Here is a 23446-nt window from a genome sequence, read left to right as displayed (position 1 = left end):
CGTCACTTCCGCCGGCGCCCTGAGGGGACGGGTATGGCCGGGCCTACACGTACCGGAGGCGGGGGGGACGCGACGTCCGGCTCCTGCCGCGGGGCCCGGGGTCCCCTCCCTTCCCCACCGCCCCGCGTAGGCCCCGTCGGGCCCTCGCCAGCTGTCGCGCTGCCGGGGACCCTCGTCGAGAGCCCTGCCGGTGCCGGCGAGTCGGGGCTTGTAACAATTAGTGATGAGTGTTTCGTGACAGCTTACATATTAAGAAATTGTTTTACGAAGCAATGTTAAATTTTGCGTTTAACGAGGCCGGAGTGGTTAAAGCGCACAGAGAAGATACCCTGAGCTGAGGCAGGTCTGTCCTGGCAGGAACACCCAAACACGGCGGGTAAGGAAGAGCAGCTTGGCTGGACAACAGAGTTGGGGAACATCCGAGGAGAAGGAACTGTCCTCAAAAGACTCATGACCATAAAAGGGAAAAAGTAGTAGGGGGGAAGTGCCCCAAACAACCAGCAACCACCTGAGACCCCCGTGCGTGCGCAGTGTCATTTTGTAAGGATGTCAATAATGTAGATGGGTGGAAAGGTGGAGATTTCTTGGGAAATGTATGAAAATTCACATCTTTAAGGTATAGAAAGGGTAAATTTTTGTTTTAGTGTGTGCATGTTCGGTGGAGCGATCCCCCGTGAACCCAGCACTGCGGCACAGACCGCCGGCCTTTGAAAGCTTCACACTAAGCCTTAGAGGGTTCTTTTGAGACCTAATTTACGGTAACACTGTGGGGTCTCGCCCCGACCGCGGGGGACGAGGTCAGGGGACGGGCAGCCCTGCGGAACACAGGGGGAGGGCGCCTGCCCGGGGAGCAGCGTGGCGGCCAAATTGGGTGGGAAAGAGGGAAAACTGTCGATCCAGATGATGTAGGCAGAGGGAATGGTTTCAGGGAGGCCTTTCCTGAGAGCAGGTGTGGGGCACCCCCTCTGTGAGGACAGGCTGAGAGAGTTGGGGGGTTCAGCTGGAGAAGAGAAGGCTCCGGGGAGACCTTAGAGCGGCCTCCCAGGACTGAAAGGGGCTACAGGAATGGAGGGGGGGACTCGTCATCAGGGCGGGAGGGATAGGACGAGGGGGAACGGGTTTAAACTGAAAGAGGGGAGATTTAGATAAGATCTAAGGCAGAAATTGTTCCCTGTGAGGGTGGAGAGGCCCTGGCACAGGTTGCCCAGAGAAGCTGTGGCTGCCCCCTCCCTGGAAGGGTTCAAGGCCAGGTTGGACGGGGCTTTGGGCAACCTGGGCTAGTGGAAGGTGGCCCTGCCCAGGGCAGGGGGGTGGCACTGGATGGGCTTTGAGGTCCCTCCCAACCGAAACTCCGAAACTATATGAGGATTCTGTGATTTACTGATACAAAACCCTTGGGTTTGTAGGGTACCTGCCACAGTGGGTTCCTCTGGGTGAGGGAAGATTTAAATACAAGAGTTTTGGTGGGAATTTCTTCCCAGTCTCAGGCCGTGAGGGACAAAGAACGACCCGCTGTGAGGGCACACACGACAAGGGTTCTCTAGAGCATCTTCTGTGCTGCTTGCGGAAAACGGGGAACCCTCTGGGTAGACACCCTGTGTCTGGACAGGGGTTTGTGTTTCTTGAAGGTCTTTTTCAGAACCTGTTGGCAACATTATTGGGGTGGGACCTAAATTCGAGTTTTTTGGTGATTATGGCTTCCTGACAGATGTATTGCACCAGCAGGGCACCTCAGAAGAGGTAGTAAATCTGTCTTGTCTTAGTTTTATATAAAGGCCGCAGCATAATTTAATGTGATTGTGATGCAGATAAAGTTGTATTAAACCAACAGGCCAGGATAGCTCGTAATGAATCGGTTGTTTGGAGATTAGAGGGAGAATAAGGGCTTTTATGGCAAAAGGTGTTTTGTTCTGTTAGTTGTCACCTGCCTCGTTAGGGCCCGAGTGCAGGGGGAGCTTTAGCAGAGGAATGTCTGGCGCTGGAGTTAGCGGGGGGCGAGCGAGCGGCAGCGCTGGGAGCGAGGGGTGGTGAGGAGCAGGCTCCAAACCCTTCCTGGGAGCTGAGCCGTCCTGCAGCCCCTCGCCGAGGGGTCACGGGGGCTCGCAGAGGGGCCGGGCGAGTTCGCGGAGCGAAAACCCCTTTGTGTTTGCTGAATGAGGGGGAGAAACCTGCAGCGGGGGAGATCTCAGCTGGACGTACGTGGCGTTGGGGTGCGGACGATGCCAAGCGACCTCGGCTCTAAGGGCTTCGGCTCCGCCCCGGGCGGGGACACAGGAGAGCGGCTCAGGGGTGAAGGGGGGCAGGAATATTTTTAAATTTTGGTCACTGGGATGTTTTTGTGTGTAAGTGTGTGGCTGTTGGGGCTGTCGCACTGCTTGCTACAGCGTCACGTCTTGAACAGAGGGCAGCGAGACCTCAGGGATTTTTATTTTTATTGTTTCCAAAGTTCTTTCAAACTCTTAGGGGAGAAGCAGCATCAGGTGGAGATCTGTACAAAGTTCTCTTGAAAAGTACCGCTCTGCCCTGCAAGTTATCCATGAGCTGGTGAATAAATAAACCAGCTTTTCTTTACTCGTCTGTTTGACACTAAAGATGAAGCCTTGCAGTGAGTTGTGACGAGTAGGAGCAGGAAGCCCAGAGCAATCGTCTCCTGGTTGAGGTGGGCAGGTTCTGCAGGCGTTGTGCAGCTGCTGGGGCGAGGGTGCTGCCCGGGAAGGGCCTCGTGCCCCCGCGGTGGCAGCGGGGTGGTTCCCTCGGTCTGGCCGGCTGAAGAGCAGGTGCTTCCGATGGCCCCGGGCGGGAAACACGGGAACGTTGTGGGGTCCATGAGGAAATGGCGGGGATGAGGCGTAAGACCCCGCCTGGCTGGAGAGGGGCTTCCCTCGGGGCGTTGTCTGGCTGCACCCAGCCTCTGCTCAAGGAAAGAGGCAAAAGCCATTTTCTGCTTCAGAGGAAACGTGAGGAGGCTGCGGTCGCTTCAGAGAGTGAGAAAACCAGGGAAAAAAGGAGCTTCAGAGCTGAGACAACCAGGGACGGCCTGGCAGGGGGTTTCCTCCGGCAGCTGGAGACAGAGTTCTGAAGCGCTTCGAAATGGTGCAGGAAAAAACCCAGAAAATTGTGCTTTTGGTTAATGAGCTGCAGTGTTGGGTGACGAGAGAGCGTGGGTCTGCCTCTGTGGAGGTGGCAGGGGGTGTCCGCAGGGGGCCGGGTGCTTTTGGGGACCTGGGGCTGTGCAGGGAGGTGGGCCAGCACCTCAGGGAGTGGCCGTGCCTGACAAAAACCACCCTCTGTATATGATTCTACATAACATTCTGCAATACAAAAGTCTTTGGTGTTTTCCCCCGAACTCTCAGAATTCTTCCTCAGTTTCCAAAGTCCGTTTTATTCCCCAGCTCCAGCTGATTCTCATCGTTCTGTTCCAATTCTTACTTCAGTTTCAGGGTCATCTTTTGGGTCATCATCTTCTTCATCTTTCTTCCACTAGTTTTCATCTCGTGCAATTCTGAGAGACTTCAGGATGTTCTGTGAAATGCTGGGGTAGAGGGAGCAGTTTCTATATACTAAATTCTCTTAATCTAGCAAAGCACCTGTGTTTAGTCAATTAATCCTCCTTTGTTAAAACTGTCTCTATAGGATCAGCTTGACTGGGTTTTAAGCCAGCCTTGGGCTGGGACTATCCAAGCAGCAGGCTAAGAACAGTTCTCAGGCCTGTGGAGCAGCGTTCTGGCTGCCTTACAAGATCCCTCAGTCTTGAACGCGTTTCACTGGGCCTTAAAATCTATTTCAAATATACCAGAGGTTGTATTTAAAATTCTTCTACCACTCTCGCTCCGTTAGGCCCTTGCTCGTTGTTCCGTGTTTCGTGCCAGTGACGTTCCTCTCGCCCCTGTCCCACAGCGGGTGATCGGGTGCTTTCTCTGGACGCTCCCAGGCGCCGAGGTGTTGCAGCATCGCGTGCTCAATGCGGTTTAGGTAGACCCGGAGCTCTCCACACGTTGGCCTCCTTGCGGTGCCTGCACGGCCTTTCTCACGACTGTTGGGCCGTGGTGGCCGCTGGATCGGGGTCGTTTTGCAGTTGGCCCGGTGAGGCGCAGAGCACGGCTGGGCCTGTCTGCAGGTGCATGATGCGTCCTGGGGGGGTGGGAATTGCTGCTGCCTGTGGGACAAACAACTGGCTGGAGAACAGCTGGTTGGGGACAAACCTGCGCCCGCCCTTAGCGGCCTCCGCTCGTGCTGCTTCTCCAGACCAGCCAGCGGGGCTGACATAGCTGGACGGTGCCTATTCCGGCCCTTTTTCCCTGGATAAATTCCCCCCCGACCCGCTGAGCGAGCGTGCTCTGAAACCACGAACCCGCCGGGTTTTTTTGAGGGAATTCTGGGGAAAACCGGGCGAGCGCGTCCCCTCCCAGTCCAAACCAGTGCGAGGGCGAGCGGGGCAGAGCTGCGGCGGGGTTGGTACCGCTCTGTGGCCACGCGCCCTCTGGGCAGCCTCCCTACCGCAGCTCTGCTCGCCTGAGCCTTGTCCCCACCGGGCAGGAACAGGGCCACCAACCAGCCCTGTTGGGCCACCAGGAGCACTGAGCTGGAAAAGGTCAAGGACGTGCTGGGTGGGGGGCAAACAACCTGCAGACTTCATCCCGTACCGGGTACCAGGACAGCCCATTTCTCTGGCTTTGGGGAAGATCATGGAATCACGGGAGGGTTGGGAGAGACCTTAAAGATGTGTGACACCCCACCGCCCCGGGCAGGGCCACCTTCCACTAGCCCAGGTTGCCCAAAGCCCCGTCCAACCTGGCCTTGAACCCTTCCAGGGAGGGGGCAGCCACAGCTTCTCTGGGCAACCTGTGCCAGGGCCTCACCACCCTCACAGGGAACAATTTCTGCCTTAGATCTCATCTAAATCTCCCCTCTGTCAGTTTAACACCATTTCCCCTCATCCTATCTCTCCCCCCCCCGATGACGAGTCCCTCCCCCCTTTCCTGTAGCCCCTTTCAGTCCTGGGAGGCCACTCTAAGGTCTCCCTGGAGCCTTTTCTTCTCCAGCTGAACCCCCCAACTCTCTCAGCCTGTCCTCACAGGTCTGGGGTACGGACGGGTCAGCCTCAGCCTGGAAGGGGTGTGGAGCGTGTCCTCTCGTGATCCCGGTCTCCAACGGGTGAAGCAATCGAGAGCAGCCAAAGTGGATTTTACCAACAGCAAATCGTGCTTGACCAAGCACAAAGTCAAGGCTTTAAGTGCTGTAAAGCAGCGGCCCGTTAAATATTTTGTCTGTTGTCTTCCTGACATCCCTCCTGTTAACGTCTCATTAGATCTTTCGGGGACTGTCAACAGCCCTGATGATGAAGTTTTGGTGGCTTAAGGTGTTCCTGGCGCAGCTCAGCCCTCGCACGGGCGCCCCTCGCACAGGCACCCCTCTTCTCAGCACCGCAGAGGCACGAGGCAGGGTGTGGGGCTGCCAGAACCCCCGCCCCTCCCCGCATCCCCCGGAGCCGCAGGAGCTCCCCGCAGTGCTTGTTGGGGGACAGGGGGGTTTTTGCGCCTCGGCGAGGAGCAGCTGTCCCGGGGTGAGTCTTAAAGAATTTCGCCAGCCTGTGGGTATCTCTGGGCTCAGAGCTGGGCCAGCACCTCCAGGAGTGGCCATGGCCGACAAAAAGTGTCCTTTATATCTGTGATTGTACAGAACATTCTGCAATACAAAAAGGTTTTGGTGATTTCCCAGGAACTCTCAGCTCTTAATTCTCCCTCAATTACCAAAGTCCGTTATATTCCCCAGCTCCAGCTGATTCTCATCGTTCCGTTCCGACTCTTCTTCTGACGCCGCTGCTCCCCGGTGCACTCTTGGGTCGTCGGGGTTACTCATCTTAAACGATCTTCATCAGAATTCACCTTTAGACTTCTGAAAAAAGACTCAAAATGTTCTATTTCACATATACTTACTCTGTGGCTAGCTTTTCATTACCTCGCCTTTCTAAATTGCTGACCCCAAGTTAATCACTTATTTCTTATCTTTTGTTACATCTAAAACTGAAACTGAAACCTAAGACTGATTTTTGGTACTTCAGCGTGAGACTGAGACGGACAAACGAGCAGCCTTGGCATCGAACTGTCAGTGTTGTTCCTAGAGCACCTGTATCCTAGGAATTAAACCTGTAATATTTATTAATTATTCCTGCTGTTGATAATATCCTAAAAGAAAAAGAGTTTTCTAAAAGCTTGTTCCTTTTACCGTGAGGCAGCGCGGAGTCAGCGGCGCGGGAGAACCTCTCCCCCTCCCCGAAAGGGCCCCGGGGATGGCGACGGGCGCCCGTGCTGGCGGGGGGCGGCGGAGCAGTGGCAGGCGCCCATGTCTCGGCTGTGCCCCAGCCCCTGGGGGTGTCGGTGGGGTGAAGGTTGTCTGAAGCCGGGGGAGTTCGCTCTGGAGTTTGGCCAGGAACCACAGGCCGGGGCGACTCGGTGCTCTCGGCCGGGAGGGAACGTCTGGTAGCAGTGAGGAGCGTCTGCCCGGGGCTGTTCTGTCCAGAGAGAGCGGAGAGCTCGGAGGGAGCCGGGCAGGAGGGGCAGCCCGTGCGGGGAGCGGGGGGCCGGGGGGTTGCAGACCCCAACTGGTGCCATCCGGGGGGGGCTTCTCCCTCCTGCCGGTGCCTCTTGTCCTGCTCAGAGGTGCAGGGCGGCTGAATTGCAGCTGCTGCCTGGAGTGTTGGCTGTTGTGCTGAGAATAATTCACCAGGAACGGCTTTAAACTGCAACAGGGGAGGTTCAGACTGGACATGAGGAACAAATGTTTCCCAGCAAGAGTGGTCAGAGAGTGGAATAGGCTGCCCAGGGAGGGGGTGGAGTCCCCATCCCTGGGTGTGTTTAAGGGCCGTTTGGATGAGCTGTGGGGGGATGTGGGGTAGGGGAGAACTTTGTAGAGTCGGGCTGAGGGTTGGACTCGATGATCCCGAGGGGCTTTTCCAACCTGAATGAAAAAGGAAAAAAAGAAAAGGTCCTTGTCCCCAGTGGGGTAACAACAGAGGGACCCACTTTTAGGGCAGCAGGTTCCCGTGTTTCAAAAGCCCGTCTCCCAGTGCAGCCCCACAGCACAGACTTTCTCCCTCCTAAAAACCCAGTTCGGGCCGTTGGTTTGCCCCGTCCTGTGTTCCGGCTCCTGCCCCCACAAATTGCCCCTTGTCTCACCCACCCGGGGTGGGCCCAGAGCAGAGAAACGCTTCTCTGAGCTCTGTTTTGATCAGCCTGCTGAGCGGGGGAGCCCCCCGGGTTGCTCATGGCATCGGCCTTCACAGGGAAGCCAGCCAGGACCTCCAGAGCAGCCGGGGAATGTTCCACGCCATCGCTCCTTGTCCCGCACGTCAGCTCCCGCCTCCTCCCCCGCTCTGAAGCACTTCACTCTCTGAATGCGGGACCGTCCCCGTGGCTCCCGCAGGCCTGCGTGACGATAGCTGGGAAATCACAGATTGTCATGAAGCACCTGAGCCCCGGTGAAGTTTGTGGTGATGGCATGAACTTAGCTCAGGCTTTGAGGCTCATTCAAATAGTCCAAGCCTAAAGTAGAGCTGAAGGCTCAAACCCCATCGGCTCCAGTCCGCCCCCAAAGCTCTGTGGCTCACCCCCAGCCCTGAGCAGGTGGAGACAGCCAGAGCTCTTGTGATTTCAAACCATTTATTTTCCCATCCTGGGCAATTTTCTGTTCGCCTGAAGTCCCGTATCTTGACCTCAGATGGACTCCAAGCCCTTCCTCTGCTCATTCCTATCTGAGATTTGGAAACCTCGCAGATTTAGAAGTGGATTTGCAGTGGCGCACGCTCCGCAGTGTCCTGCAGGGAGAAGGCCGGCGCATTCCCCGGCTGATTTGCAGCCCGGGCACGATGACACGGTTAAGTAGGGCAGCAGCAGCTGAGCAATCAGCACAACATGTTTATCTATCATTTATACGAGGCCGTGGTCCAGCTGAGGCTGCAGGCTTGGTGCTGAGAGCTCTCGTAAGGACGCGCATGTGGAAAACTCCTCACGGCCTTCAGAGCGGTGACGGCTCCAGGCTGTGCTCTGGGAAGGGCCTTCCCGGGTCACCCCAACCCCTTCCCCTGGTTTTCCCTGCAAGAGTTGGAGGAAACTTCCAGAGGAGGCGTCTTCCTCCCCGGTGAGGCTGCTTGAGGTCCTGGGGCGCGTTTCTTTGGCGCAGGGAAGGTGCCCAGCAGGGAGAAGGGCAGCGAGGGTGCACGTGGGTGTGTGGAGAGCCGGCTGCGTCCTGACAACAAAAGGGATGATGCAACGTGGAGGCTGGGGCTGAGCGCCGGGAAGGGCCCGTTGGCAGTGAACCCCACGCGCCGCTGGCAGAGCCACGGTCAGGGAAATGTCGTGTGGAGTAAACGAGAGCCCCCCGCTTGGAGATGCTCAACGCTCTCGTGTTTCTGTGCCCGTGGCTTATGTTCCCGGCTGGTGCTGCTGCGGCGGCTCACGGGCATCGGGTGTAAAGGGGCAGATTTTAGAGGCCGTATGAGGGGGAGCGAGTATGAAATGAGCAGGAGGTGGGGAAAACAGGAATTCGCTCAAGTGTTTACTGGGCTTGATATTGGTACGTGGCCTTGCCAGCTGCTCCCCTGCTGCCGTCTCTCTTGAAATCACCGAATCCTTCAGGTTGGAAAAGCCCCTCGGGATCATCGAGTCCAACCCTCAGCCCGACTCTACAAAGTTCTCCCCTACCCCACATCCCCCAACAGCTCATCCAAACGGCCCTTAAACACACCCAGGGATGGGGACTCCACCCCCTCCCTGGGCAGCCTATTCCACTCTCTGACCACTCTTGCTGGGAAACATTTGTTCCTCATGCCCAGTCTGAACCTCCCCTGTTGCAGTTTAAAGCCGTTCCCTCTTGTTCTGTCACTAATTCCCTGGGAGAAGAGACCAGCACCAACCTCTCTACAACGTCCTTTCAGGGAGCTGTAGAGAGTGATGAGGTCTCCCCTCACCTTCTCCTCCTCACCCTGAACAGTGGAAGCAATAACCTGCTCAGCCCTCAGTTATCTCCTTATTCGCAGCTAAAAAGTGAGAGACCCCCGCAAGGGCAGCGTGTGCCAAGGCAGGGGGCTGCCGGAGCGCGAAGCTGTGGCCGAACCCGCAGCTCGGGGGCCGTGTCTGCGCCGAGCCGTCTCGGCAGCGCGGCAGCTTGGGTGAGGTTGGGTGTCGGCAGGAACGTCCTCGCGCCCGGTTTACCGGAGCCGGGGTGCGGGGTGGCCTCGGCGCTGACGTCGCTGTTGGAGGTGGCGGCGTGTCGGGGAGCTGCTGGGGCGAAGATCTGCCCCAGTTTGGCGTGGGGCAGCACCCGTGGGCGCTGCTGGGCTGCGGGACGGAGGAGATGGAAGGGGGGTGGATGTGCTTCCACCACCTTTCGAGGGTGTGTTGGCGGGGGGGCTGTCGGGACGGGGCCGTCCCGCAGAGCTGGTAGCCAAGCTGTGGCCCTCTGGCCCCTTGGCAGTTCAGCGCTTGACTCTGACCGCGGCTTCGCTCTGCCTTTGCCTGCGTGTGGGGTCCCACTTCAGCCCCTGGAGCAGGAGCCGTTCGCTCTCCCATCGACCGGCTTTGGGCCGACTCGCCGCAGCTCTTCACCCGGGAGGAGGTGCCTGTGGACGTTGCCCAGGAGCTGCGGCTCCGTGCTCGGGGTCTGTTTGTTTGTCTGGAGGGTTTAGGAAGCTGGGGACAGTCTGGAGATCTTTCGAGGGAGAAATTGCACCTCCCTGAGAATTTCTTGAAGATGTTCGAAAAGCAGCGCTGCTGCTGTTCATGGCAACAGCCCAACAATCCGATTTCAAATCCGTGCGTGAAGCTTCGCTCCGCGGTTCTCTGCGTTTCCCTGGCACCCGGGTTCCCAACACTGCAAACCACCGTTTGACACCTCGATCCTCAGGGTGTGGCTGCAAGGAGCCCCTGACGGCCGGTGCTGTGGGTGAGCACCGAGGGCAAACGTGAGGGAAACCAACTCCTGCTGATGTGAAGAAGGCTCAGAGCCGCCGACTCTTCCCAGGACATCACTCGTCTCACAGCGATACGCAGGATTGTGTTCTGCTCGGGGAGCCCTAAGATACAGCATTTCCCTCTTTCTCACCAAATAACTGTAAGCGGTGAAATAGATCCTCAGAGAAGACACTGGGGTTGGTCACGGCTGAGGCAGTGAGGAGCTGGAGTTAGTCTGTACGTGGTGGGAACCCCTTGCTGTAGCTTTTGATGTGGTTTTTTTTCCCCCCAGTGGACGTTTCTCCCACTGTGACGCAGGTGGTTGTAGCCGCCGGTCTGGGTGCGGGGTCCCGAGCACTCACCCACGCTCCCCGAGCTGTGGAGGATGGAGGAGCTCTCTGCTGGCACCCCAACGCTTCTGGTGGCAACTTTGGCCAACCTTGGTCACCCGCCGGGTTGACGGTTTGTGTGGTCCAGAGAGGTCGTGGTGTCTCCATTCCTTGGATGGTCAGATGCTGCTGGACGTGGTCCTGGGCAACCACCCCCCTGCTGCTCCCACCACCACCCAACTGCTCCCACCACCCCCCTGCTGCTCCAACCACCTCCCAACTGCTCCAACCACTCCAACCACCTCCCCACCGTTCCAGTCACCTCCCCAGCTGCTCCCACCACCTCCTAGTCGCTCCACCAGCGAGGGGACGCTGCCTGGAGAGCAGCCCATGGCCTTTCCTCTGCGAATGGCCCTGGGGCTCAGCAGAGCCGGGCGGCGCAGGCACTCCAGGCAGTGGGGGGCAGTGAGGACGACGTGCGGCCGTTCAGCGTGAGGAATTAGCCGATCTGATCCTAGACCGTGTCTTGGCTCCATCCGGATTTACCGAGGGCAGGGATTAAGCTGAAGGGAAACCAACAGATTAATACGACATTAATCACAGACAGTGCAGCTGGGTGGGAATCACCTGAGGACAACAGTCGCTGCTTGGCTGCAGGGTTGTTGCCTAAAGCACGAGCCAGCAGCAAGGACTGGCCCAGTGGCTCTGAGCCGCTTCTGCTGCTTTGAATAAAAGATGTTTTTCTCTGTGTAAGGAGTAAAAGGTTCCCCCTCGCAGGCTGTTCCTTCAGGGGTGCTCTGGCAGTGGCACAGCTCTGGGGAAACGCTCGGGGGCACTTTATGAAAAAACACATTTATTGTTACTTCTGTGAAAAAGCAATTTTCCTGCTGAAATTGGTCTTGAGTTGGCCCAGGCCTCGAGCCATTTCCAATTGCATAATTCAGCTTTTGAATGCGGCTTTGTGGTCTGCAGGAAGCCCCGATCCCAGCTTGTGGTGGCCGGGGAACACCTTCCCCAACGCCTGTCAGACCCAGGTGAGCAGCGCTCAGACCGCTCCACGCAGCCTTCTCTGAGGGATATTCCTCCAGAAAGGACCCCTCACCGCCCTCATCATCCTCCCTGTTCCCCTTGTCTCATCTGAGAGCATCCTCTTCCCAGGGGACCCGTCTTGGGCTGCACTGGGGGTGCTGGTGCCCCCAGGAGCACCTCTCCGGGCAGGGCCCGAGCGTGGCTGGGGGCTGCGGGGGCAGAGGTTGCCCCAGTGTACACTGGGAGGATGCTGGTGGGACTGGCAAGCAGCGGCCCTTCGAGTTTGATGACGAAATGAGCCTTGGTCCCTCCCACGCCTTAATGCCCTAATTATTTTCTCCTTGGGAGATTAACCACAGCCTTTATTCCCCAGAGCAATTAGTCCTCCTTCGCTCCTGCGCTTTCCTTAAGAAGATTTATCGGGCTAATGTGCTGGTCGTGTGAATTATCCCAACAAGCCTGTTTTTAACAACCAAATCATACCTTCCATTAGAGAATAAGGGCGTCTGGGATGGGGGGAGGCCTGACCCATCCCTGAGCCCTGCCGTGACGCCCCTGCTGAGCAGCTGCCCATGCGGATGGCCCCGTGAACAGCTTGTCTTTGACAGCCTTCCCGCTTAATCCCGTCCCCAAGCCTTCCCGATGGCAGCCGGCGAGCTGCCCTGCGCAGACGTGCCGTGCTTTGGGGGCTTTCTCGGGGAAGGAGGTCCGTGTCCCCTCCGTCTGCGGGAGCTGGTGCTCCCTCCCGCGCTGCCTCCCCCGCCGCACCGGGGACGGGTCCCCCCACATTTCAGAGCCGTACCAAGACTCTGGATTTTTTCCCTCATGCTAAAAGCATGGCACCAGAGGCCAAAGTGACCTTCTGGGAGCAGGACTGGGGCTTTTTGTCCTTTTACCCCTTCCCCACACTCTGAGAAGGATGCCCCTGCTCATGGGGGTGGACGGGGAGCCCCGTCCCCCGGCAGCGGGGTGGGAGCAGCCCTCGGCCCCCCCGAGGCACGGCTGGAGGCCGCCCGGCTTCTGCCTGGCAGGGGAGAACCTGCCTGGCACCGGCCGCGGCCCCCGGAGCTGGCCATTGTCGTACGGCCCTGGATGGATCCCCAGGCGAGCCGGCTGCTCTCCGGCACAGAATAAATGATGCCTGTGCCACCCCCGAGACGCGCGAGCAGCAATTTCATTAATTGCTTCAGTTTCAGGGTGCACTTGATCAACTTTATCGCTGCATCCAACTTTCTCAAGGTCAGCGCTTTCCAGATAAATTTTGGAATTAATTCCCCCGTCAGGAGGCTCGGTTGTTCCGCATTGCACTTGCTTCAGCTGACAAAGAAAACACCTCCTCCGGTGCTGCGGGAGGTCAACTCGACTCGCCAGCCCTCAGACGGGCCGTGACACCTCTGTTTCTGAGCGCAAAGTTTCCAAACACGTGAGTGTTTGTGGCTCCGCCAGCTCCTCGCTTGGCTCCGAGGTGGGGACCTGCCCTGGGAGGTGCTTGCAAAAAGGGGGAGAACCCCCCGTTTTCATCACCCGCGCAGGTGGGCAGCGAAGCACGGCCTCTTCTCCAGAGGCAAACCCCAACCTCGGCACCACTTTGCAGGTTTATTTTGAATAAATAAACTGAATTTGCAGAGCAGGACCCCGACGCCTGCGCTCGTCTTTCCACGCCGAAGCCGCGGCTTGCTCAGCGCCGCTGTCGCTCCCGCTGCTTTGGAGATGGCTGAAGTGCAGCACGTGCCTGTGCTGCTCGGCAGGGACGGGGGGATCCCGCAGCCCCTCGGCTTTCGGGGGCACCACCCCCCAGCCGCCCTGACTCCCCCGAGGAGGTGTTTGCTGGGTGCTGCTCAAAGGTGGGTGGCTCAGCACGAAACGCAGCAGAACAGCAGCTTGTGCTGTTGTGGGAGGCTGCTTGGCCATGATGGTATCAAGGTGCATCTATATAGATATTTTTATTATTTTAATGAGGTGCAGTGCCTAATGAGGGAGGTGTTTTGTCAGCTGGAGGGTCAGTTAACATGCTGGGCTAGTGCGTACATTGGTGTTTTATCAGGCTTTAAAAGCAGAGTTTGTACCTGAATAGAAATATAAACCACAGCTGAAGGGTAAAAAAAACCCAACCCAACAAATCAAAGTAATAAACTGCAGAGTAATGAAAGATATTTCCTTTGGCAGCCAGGGTGATTTAATAAACTCAGAGGACAGATCACTGCGATTGCAGCCAGGGAGACGGTGCCCTGCGCCCGCCGTCTCGCCGAGCACCTTCAGCAGCTTCCCAGCTCCATCTCTAAACGTCGCACGTGCTCGTCCTCGCGCGTCCCCCCGCCCTGCCGGGCTCGGCTGCTCGGCTGTGCCCATCCGCGGGACCCTTCCCCCGGCGCTCAGCACCGGCCCCTCTGGCGCGGCCAGCGCGGGGTCTCCGGAGTCTTTGGGGTTTGTCTGTTTGTCGGGCAGAGGGAGGGGGAGGAGATAGCGAGAGCTGAGGGCTGGGGAGACGACGCTCCCGCCGGCCGTCGGTCCACCAGCGCCCCCGCTTCGGGGGGAGTTTGGCCAATTTCTGTTCTGCAGCCACGGTGCTGAGGGTCGGTGTCTGTCAGAAGCGGCGCTGGGCTGAACCCCCCCGCGGGTGCTGGTTGATTCACCTCTGCCCGAGGGCTTTTGGCAGCTCTGCTCCTCCGCTCTAAATCTGAACACGCGCTGAAAACCGAGACTGGGAGAAATAAAGAGCCACCAACCACCAGCGAGGCGCTGTCGAGGCTCTGTCTCATCCAGCCTGCGGACGAGCACTTTAGCCACACCAAACCAGTGACTTATTTCCCTTTTCCAAGCGTCAAACCCGAGCGATCCGAGCGAGGCCGCATGTCACAGACGCTGAGATACACGCGGGGGCCGCAGAGACTTTCCTGCGAGGTCACGTCACTGTCCTCCCCAGCTCCTCCCGCCCTCCCGGTCCTTCACTGCATTTCGGGGCGGCGGGAGGATTCCCGTGGCCTCAGCGGCGAAAGATAAAACTTGGAATCTCAGAGGAGAGGGAAAAGCATCGCTCGTAGCTGCGGAGCTCGTGTGGCCCCGCACTCACGCCCCGGCTGCTCGCGCCCCGGCTCGGAGGTGGCTTTGGCCACGGAGCTGCTCCCTGCGCTGCAGCTCTCCTGGGCAGCGCCCATCGGTGTCCCCACGGGGGGACGGTGGCCGCAGCCTGCGCAGAGCGCTGTTGTCAGTCTGTGGAGTGACCCTTTCCATCGCCAGCGTGGGAAGAGCCTCCGGCGCTTTGGGAGCTCGTCTCAGAGGAGCGTTAGTGCCCACCAGAAGAAGGTCGGGGCTGCGGAGCCGGGGGTGCTGGGGGGATCCAGCTGCTCCGAGCTGCCTCGGCCCCGTCTTGGCGAGGGGTGGGTGCGAGTGTCCCCGGAGCGGGGGACGCGCTAGGACAGCTCTGCTGGGTCCTTCCCATCTGCAAAGGTGGGAGCTCCCTCTTCTGCACCCTCCTGGTATTTATGCAAATCGGCGTCAGTCCTCGGCCGCGATTTTTGGTGAGGGGGATTCTGGCTTAAATTTTGTCATCTGGGCAGGGGCTGCGGGATCAGCAGAAAGAGAAGGGGGGCAACCCCCGACCAGAGGAACGTGAATGGGGGGCGTTCGTTTCTCATTTGCTGTAAATCTGGTTTCCTTGAAGGCTGAATAATAGAAACGAAAACATGTGCCAGAGGCGATTTCTATCAGGACGGCTCCAAAGAAGGGACCAAACTTCAGCACCGCTCCTGCCCAGGCAGAGCCTCCTCCCCGTCCTGTGACGATGTGAGACAGGGACAATTCATGTGTCACGCAAGAAGCGTCAAAACACGAGGAGCCGGCAGAGCGTTGGGGCTGAAATCAGTGTGGGAGAGTGAACACGGGGAGGTCTCGGGGCGCCGCGGGCAGCTCCTGGCTCTGTCCAGAGCCCACACGGACTTTGGGGCAGAAACTGGGCCTTTCATCGGCCGGACTGACGCCGCCTCCTGTCTGTGTCAATGATCCATGATGGTTTTGCTCTTTTCTGTTCTCTGCGAGGAACTGTGCACCAAACGATGTTAAAAGACTAAGAATGAATGAATAAATTACTAAAAGCTTTCTCGTGGCGAGGCGATGACAGATGTATTTCTGTCACTTGTGCTGAGGTTATCGGCACGTCGCAGATGTTTTTGGTTGAATTTGGGGTGGGGGATGTTGACCTCCCTGCAACGGTGAGGTGGGACGGGTGCGCTTCTGCTGCAATGTCTTTCCTCAAGGAGCAGGTTAAAGGCAGGTTTTGAAAAACAGCAGCAGGAAAGGTCAAAAGGACGTTCTCAGGCAGTTTAAATTCATTAAATACAGTTCCTGCCTTTTACCAGGAAAATATTGCTGGTAACGGAACGGTGTTAATTAGAAAGCAGATGCAGCAAAACTGTTTTGCAGGTGACACAATAGAACATACATCCCGGCAGATAGGTGAGGGAGGGAGGCTCACGGGTGAGTTGGACGCTGCTGGGTGGAGCTCAACACCGAGATCTGGCGCAGCGAGGTGCTGGGCTCAGGTCACCCCTTCACTGCTGCGCGCGGGGGACACACGATGGCAGGAGGGGACCCGCTGGGTTTGGGCTTTTCTCCTCAAGTTTGGTCCGGTCGCTGGGGCTGGGAGCGTAGCTCACGCCAGCTTTCCCCTTCATCCTGATGAAGACCCTCAGGGTGAGGCCGTGAGGAAGACCCGTGAGGAAGATGCTGCCCGAGGGCATCCTAAAGCCGGTGCGACCCACCGAGGGGTGCGGGAAGCAGCCCACTGCCCGGGGAGGGTTGGCCAGGGGACTCGACTGGCTTCTCCTGGGGAAGCAATGATCTATCAGCAAGAAACGCAAATAATTCACCCGTTTGCTGTGCAAAGACCCCACCTGCTCCAGGGGCCCCTTTGGCCAGGACCACCCCTTGATCCCGCGAGCTCTCTGCTGTGCTCCCGGCTCCAGAGGTGGCTGAAGAAGGGCCTAAGGCTGGTTCAGACCCCCCGTGTGGGGCCTTCAGCCTGCCTTGCATTTGCCCCCCAGAGTTTTCCCCTCTTTTCTTCTCTGGGAGGTGCCTGCGGTGCTTTGCCCATCCTGCCCCCCCGTTTAGCCGGGCTGGCTCCCCCCTGTCCTGCCTTTGGCCGTCTGGAGCTGCGCCTTGGGCACAGTCTCCCAGCACCACGTCCTTGCGTACCCTCTGGACGGCCGCGGAGGATTTTCTTCTCCCACAGCTCCCCACGCCTGCTGCTGGGTTTGCTCTTCCCTCCAGCAGCTCCTGGTGGCCCAATCCAGGTTGGATTCCCAGTTTGAGCTCCTGAAGAGCTGTTCCATGAGACACTGAGTGTGCCTACAGCCTTGAGGTCGGTGCCCCCCGTCCCCCCCCAGGCTGGGCAGCTGCTGCTGCAGATTTAGCACTAAACTCTTCAGGTTTGAATACCAGCTTCTGTACTCAGTATTTCATTATTTGTTGAGGAATTTAATTTGCTAACTCAATTTAATCTGAAGATCTCCTAGACGTGGAGAAGCGCTGCACTGCTGGCATGGGCTCCCTCCTCTTTCCGTAGATCTCTCGATATTGGAGTCCTCGTGGTTGTCTTTCTTTTGTTGAGTTTCTAGGAGATTTATTACACTGGTGCTCTCAATTAAGGCCAGACATTGCAGCTCTCATCTTGTTCCTTAGCCTGAGAGCAGCACCGCTGACGCACACGTATCACTGATCCCATTCCCTTCTCTGCACTTCTATTAAGCGACGCTCTATTTTATTTCTGACCATTTCCAGTCCTTCACTCGAGGACACTCAATTTCCACGCTTTTGTTCCTAACCCTGCAGTCATTTCTTCTGCCAGTGCTGATGTTGCCCCACACCTCAGTGTAGAGCTCCCCCATCATGACCCTCCTTGTATTTTTACGGCTTATCTGAAGCCTGCACGGGTTCCTTCTCTTCATTCCTAGCGATGGGGAGATGGCACCGGGCTCCCCGTGGGCAGAGACTGGTGCCACCACCCCCGGGACGTGGGGGATGCGTTGGCAGGTCTCGCTGCCCACAGGTCCCGGCGTTACGGGAAGGGGAGGGGAGGCTGCAGGAACTGCAACAAAATACAAATACTTATTTTAGAAATGCCCAAGCGACATCAGTAGGTGTAATTTTTCATTCGCCCCAGAAGTACATTTTCATATGCCAAAATTTTCCTGTCGAGATGCCTAAAACGAGACAACTGAAAAGCGTCGTGGCGCTGACATGGAGTGAGCTCACTGCAGAGCTCATCAAGGCTCCCAGCGACTTGGGAGGTGCTGGAAAGCCTCTAGACATCCTTGGGCTGATTCCTCCTCCTCCTCCTCCTCGCCCTGCCCAGCGGGGCCCACGAGAGCTGGGTCCGGGCGGGCGGTGGCAGGTTTTGCCGTCACCGCTCTCATCATTTATACGCGGGAACCGTCTGGTCAGGCCGCTACTGTCCCGCCCAGAGCGCGGGTGATGAGGCTGCGCAGGCTGGAGCTTCTGTTCTCGCGAAGACGGGAGCAACACAAACCATCCTGTGAGTTATTCGGCGCTTGGCGCAAACCCGACAGAGAGCGAACGCCACCGAGGAGCCTGCGAACTGCCCAGCTCTCTGTCCCCAGCCTGGAATTGCACTTTGTGTGCTTCTTCCCCCTTTGCCTGGAACGCAGAACGGACGGACGGACGGAGGGGGCTGTGGCGGGGCTGTGTCACCGTGGGGGACGGTCTCCTCTCAGCTGCGCAGGGTCTGAGCGGGCGGCCTCTGCCCTTATTGTCCCAGGTCTGTCCCCGGAGACGTGACTTCCCCGGCGAAAGGATTTTAGATAATACTTCTGGGCTAATTAAGATTTGCTGAAGTAATTAGGAGATAACACCTCAGCACTTACTGGGATATGAGGCTTAAAAGCCTGATTATTACAGATTAAATCTGTATGGCTGTAAGAAATTCCAAGCATTGTGTAGGCGATACCTTCAGCTTTGCAGAAGACTGAACTGCTCCAAGTCCTACAGCCGCCCCATGTCCCCTCCGCAGAGAAGAGGGAGCGGCTGCGTGTGGCACCGGGGCCAGGACACCCTCCCCGGCACCGTCCCCATCGTCCCCTTCGCCGGGGGCACCCGCCACGGCTCTGCCTTCTGCTGGTGTTTGTGCTGCCGGGGCGGGTGGAGGGCGAATGGGCTGGGAACCTGTAATAAAAACCTGAACGCGGTGATCGGGTATAGATATTTTTCCTCCTGGAATGCACAATGTGACGTGGTGTCTGCTGGTTGTCTCCATTCACTAACATGCCCCTCTGTTCTCGAAAACAGGCTCTTTCAGCTCTCTTGAGCATCTCCCGCTTATTAAGTATCTTCGTGGCAAAAACCTTATCTGCATTCTCCAGTTTTACTACTTCAACCTCCTCCGGTCTCTTTGAGAAGCTTCTGACCGGGGCCACTGCTGTAGCCCCCTCCCCTGCCACCAAAACCCCCCTGCCACTCGCTCAGAGTGGCACTCGCTGACACAGGAGACAACATCCCCCATCTCCTGGGGACAACGTCCCTCACCTCTTGCAACAACACCCGTCACCTCTTGGGGGTTGCTCAAGACAGCGCCGGGTCAGGTCCTGGGGGAGATTTTCCACCAGCCCACAACATCCAACTCCTGGGGACAGGCACATGCGTGACCCCCTCGGAGCTGTGGGGCGGCCACCGCGGGGGCAGCTCCTGCCCTTTCAAGGGTGACACCCTGAGAAGCCCTGCTGGGCTCTGCCACCCTGATATAGATGTGGGAGTAGCCCCGTACCCCCAGTGCCACTGTGCCAGGGAGCAGTGACTTGTCACGGCGCATTGGGATGGGGACAAGATTCACAGGGGTCCCTACAATCTTGGCTTCTCATTCTTGGATCATAAGATGGAGCACGCGGGCTCAGGCCGAGGGTCCCTCCATCCCTCTGCTCTGCCAGATGTGGCCCCCACGGGAAGAGCACGACCGTGGCAGAGGCGTGAGGCCGATCCCAGCTCTGGGCGCTTCCCGAGCTGCTGCGGCCCCTGTGGCCCCACGGCGCGGGGTTGCCAGTGGAGTCCACAGTCTGAACCCGCGCTCCGGGCTCGCCGGTCACTGCTGCGTCAGTGACACTTTGTCTCGCAGGTCTCTGGGCTGTGCTGGGCTCGGTGCTGAGAGCAGCTTCCCCGTCGGGCCGCAGCCCGGGGCTGGGGTGACATTAATTGCAGGGGTGGCTGCTTGACCACCCGCACCGTATCCCCAGTATCCCATGGAAATTATTGCCCTGCTCGTGTCCCGTCCCCACGCCCCTCTGTTAGAGCCTCAGGGCTGGTGGCCGTGGAGCCCCGTGTCACCGGTCCGCAGGGCCGCGTCGATGGGGCCCACCCCTGGGAAACCTGCCTGGGGGGGCAGGAAGGGTCTGGTGCCCCACTGCTGCGTGGGACCCTGCCCCACGCCTCGGTGCTCTGAATCCCAGTGTGGGGCCAGTGCCTCCTCCCCGAGGATGTGGGATTGTCCCTCATTCCTTCATCCCGACGGGGCCAGCGTCCCTCTGCGCTCCCTGGCCGCAGCACCCACCGTTCCCCCGAGAGCAAAAGGAGCTGGGCAAAAGGATGGGGAGCTCACGGGGGCAGGGTGAACCCCGAGGCTGGGGGGTTAGAGCTGGGTTTCGCGGGTGAATTTGGGGCTGTTCCCCCTTGTGTGCGTCACACCACGCTGCTGCAGATCGACTCTCATCTGCAGTTCCAGAGCTCGGGGTTTGGCAGGGTCCCTCTGCAGCTCCCCAGGATTGTTCCTCCTCTGCATCACCCTCAGCTACGCGGACTGACTGTAAATGAGCAGGGATAATGAAGCAGAAAAAGAACAGTGTCGGGAGGGAAAAATCAGATAACAGAATAAAACTCAAAATGCAAAAATAAAAACAAGCCCCAGAACAATAATGTGCTGAGATGAAGCTCTTTAAAGTCTTGCAAACAAGATCCAGTGAAAATGAAAACAAGTGGCACTTGCAGCCAGAACCAGAAATAATTACAGCAGAAGCACCTGCAAATTTTTAACTCTTAGAACAAACTGCCATTTGAAATGGAAAAACAAGTCAATATTGCGTTGGGATGAGCAAGTTTTAAAACGATGAATTGACTAATGAGGAGGCAGGAATATTGAAAATGGTTGTTTAAAGCACGGCCCGGGCAGCGCCGGCGCCGCGGGGCTGAGCCGCCACCGGCACTGCCGGGCTGAGCCCTGGGTGGACGCGGATGCCCCCGAGGCCTGGACGTGCAGTGAGGAACTTCCCGAGTCGGGGGTTTTAGCGCAGCCTTGACAAAAGGCGAGAGGCGGTAAAGCCGTCCTGCTGCTAGAATTCAGTTTGAAATTAAATAATAGCAGGTGAAAGGTGGTTCAGAAGCTCTGCGGGGCTCGGCCGGTGCCTGGGAAGGAGACCCTCCCTTCTTGTGCTGCGTTTCAGACTGGATATCAGGAAGGATTTCTTTGCAGAAGGGGTTGTTGGGCGTTGGAATGGGCTGCCCAGGGCAGGGGGGGAGTCCCCATCCCTGGAGGGGTTGAAGAGTCGGGCTGACCCAGCGCTGAGGGATCTGGTGGAGTTGGGAACGGTCAGGGTGAGGTTCATGGTTGGACTGGAGGAGCTTCAAGGGCTTTTCCAACCCAGATGATTCTGGAATTTCGGACCTCAGAGCCCGGCAGCATCGGGGGCACAGGGAGATGTGACTTTGCTGTGCCTCCAGGAGAAATCTTACTTCAGGATGTGTCCGGGAGAAATGTGGCTGGGACGGTGCCGAGCACCCACGGTGACAGGGAGGTCACTTCTGGGGCTGCCGCTCTGCCAGCGGGGCTTGGGGCTCTCCTCCTGTGCGCAGAGCAGCCACGGGCTGGGTGTGGGGTCAGAGGGAAAAGCAAGGGCCCCGGTGCAGCCCGGGCACCTCCCCAGGCCGCTGCCTTTTTTTGTACCTCCCTGAGCAGACGGGGCTCGGCGCAGGTGCGTAGCCGGGCTGTCGCTGCACACTGGCCTGTCCCATGGCTTGGCACCGCCCCACGGTCAGTGAAACTCTCCCTCACGGCCTTTTTCCCATAATTTTGCCAGACTCTCTGTCTCCCGTGGACGGTTCATCTCCTGCTTCGGGAGGGCAGAGAGTGACGCTTTCGCAGGGGCCTCATAGGGCCACACACAGAGTAATGGGTGCGCCAGCACGACCTGGGACCCTCGGGCACAGCCGGGCCTGGGGACAGAAGGGAGGTGACCTGAGCTGGCTGCTGGGAGGGACATGCAAGGGTGGCGCAGGGGACCAGAGATGCCGGGTGCTAAATGTTGTGGCGTTTAGAAACGTCCTGGCAATACCTAGCGGGGAGGCAGCTGGGGCTGTTAAAGGGTGCGGAAGAGAAACGCTCCTCAAACGAAAAATGAGCTCTCTAATTTCACCAGCCCCACCACTGCGGCCACTGCTGCGCCGGGCAGGATGTTATCAGGACTGCGAGCAAGTGCTCTCCCCCTCCGAGGAGCGGGGCACGTGGAAGGATCTTCTCAAAATGCAGATGTGCTCGGAAAATTACCTCTGCTCAGCGGGGGTGGGGGGGGCGCCGTGTCGCGCAGCGGGGAGCAGCAAATATATTCAGCTTGTGGGTAATAATTAAAACCGGCTAGCTTGTCTCTACCGGCTGCTCTGCGTATGCCCAGCGCCAAGCTGAGGTTTCTGGTTTGCTCAGGCAGAAATGAGGATGGGGTTTTTAAAAAATGGGCCTTGGCTGGAAGGTCGAGGAGGCTCCAGCGCTGCTGTGAGCGGGCAGCACCGGGAGCCTGGACCTGCAGCCTGGCCCCGAGAGGGCACAGGGAGAACCAGCGCGGTCGCTGCAGGGGGAACCTTGTCTGTGCTTCTCGGGGGGACGCCGGGCCCTGCCCACAGACCCCGTAAGGGCTTTTATGTCCGTTCTCCCCGGAATCCCCCAGGCCAGCCCTGCCCCACACCGGCCCCAGAGTCCCGCTGCTGAGGGGAGCAGCTCGCGGGGTCTCCGTCCCCCTCTGTGTCACGACTGTGTCCCCGACACCCCCCGGCCGTTTCTCCTTCTGGCAAAGGGGTGAAGCTGCCCTGGTCCCACGTTCCCCTTCCCCCCTCCGTGCTGCTGCCAGCCCAGGGCGCGGAGCAGCTTCTGCCTCAGTCCCAGGAGCCCTGTCCTGCCCGGCACCGTCAGCAAGGAGCAGCTCGGGGGCCTCCAGAAACAGGCTGAGGGGGTTCTAATGATGGAACTGCTCTTTATCGGACTCCTGGGAAGCTGCTGCCCTTCGTCTGTGTCTGGCAGATAAGAAGGGCTTTCACTTTCAGTGAGTCATGTGCATGTAATTATAGGTAATTCTTTGCCATTTTATGTCTGCTGTGGAAATATTTGCAGTAGTTAATTCAGCCCAAGCCGGGACAGCATTTCACATGCCATGAGACGTTCCCTGTGGGATTTTCTCTTCGCCACCCTCATCTCCGTACAGACAGACCTTCACAGCCCCTCAGGATGCTGCCGTCAAGTTTCGGGGGTGCTGAGTACCAGCTTACTGGGGAGGCGGTCACCTCGATCCCTCTTTCAAGGAGGCTGGTACCTCTCTTCCAGAAGCAGGAGTGAATCATTTCTCATCCTGGAGGTGCACAGGGAGGAGCGGCTGGGGGGCTGAAAAGTCCTTTCTCCACTTAATCTGTGAATTGATTAATTTGGGCTGCACCCCTTGCAGGGAAGCTGCCAACGGCCGTGACCCCACAGGGCGGAAGATCTGGGTCCTCAGCAGCAAAGTCTTTGAATGCTCCGACTCTCCCGAGCGAGCTCTGGAGTTGGTACGTGTTGGGGTATCAAGCTCTCCGTTCCCCTGTGACGTGTCGCGGCCAACCCTCTGCTCTGTGTGGCACAGAGAGCTCGGGGGGGACCTGCCAACGCACGAGGGAGCGGCCAGTCGGGCTGAGGGAGGGGGAACCAAAAAATCTGCATCTCAGAAAACGCTGGCGAAAAGGAAAACCCAGCTTGAAATGCAAGCCGAACACACGCTCAGGATCAAAAACAGGAGGGCAAAGAAAAACTATTTTTCTCAGCAGACACAAGGTCTAAACACTCCTACATCTTGCATATTAATGTAACTGTGATGACACATAATGAAAAATACCAGATGGCATCAGATTTGT

At 58.0% G+C, this 23446-nt stretch overlaps 1 protein-coding gene across 2 annotated transcripts; it reads left to right on the top strand.

Annotated features, from left to right (window-relative positions):
• Positions 1-15: 15 nt before the first annotated feature.
• On the top strand, positions 16-18680 carry LOC141939950 (uncharacterized). Of its 2 annotated transcripts, none has more exons than XM_074860693.1 (2): positions 16-31; positions 14967-18680. In XM_074860693.1, the coding sequence occupies exon 2, from the start codon at positions 15703-15705 to the stop codon at positions 16609-16611; it is 909 nt and encodes a 302-aa protein (XP_074716794.1). In that variant the 5' UTR covers positions 16-31; positions 14967-15702; the 3' UTR covers positions 16612-18680. The 2 variants fall into 2 exon arrangements, 1 of the variants encoding a protein (XP_074716794.1); XR_012627805.1 differs by lacking the exon at positions 14967-18680 and adding an exon at positions 358-625 and having other exon boundaries at positions 19-31.
• Positions 18681-23446: the final 4766 nt, after the last annotated feature.

This window comes from Strix uralensis, chromosome 2 (genome assembly GCF_047716275.1).
Source record: "Strix uralensis isolate ZFMK-TIS-50842 chromosome 2, bStrUra1, whole genome shotgun sequence".
NCBI lineage: Eukaryota > Metazoa > Chordata > Aves > Strigiformes > Strigidae > Strix > Strix uralensis.
This window is presented reverse-complemented; position numbering and strand designations above follow the sequence as displayed.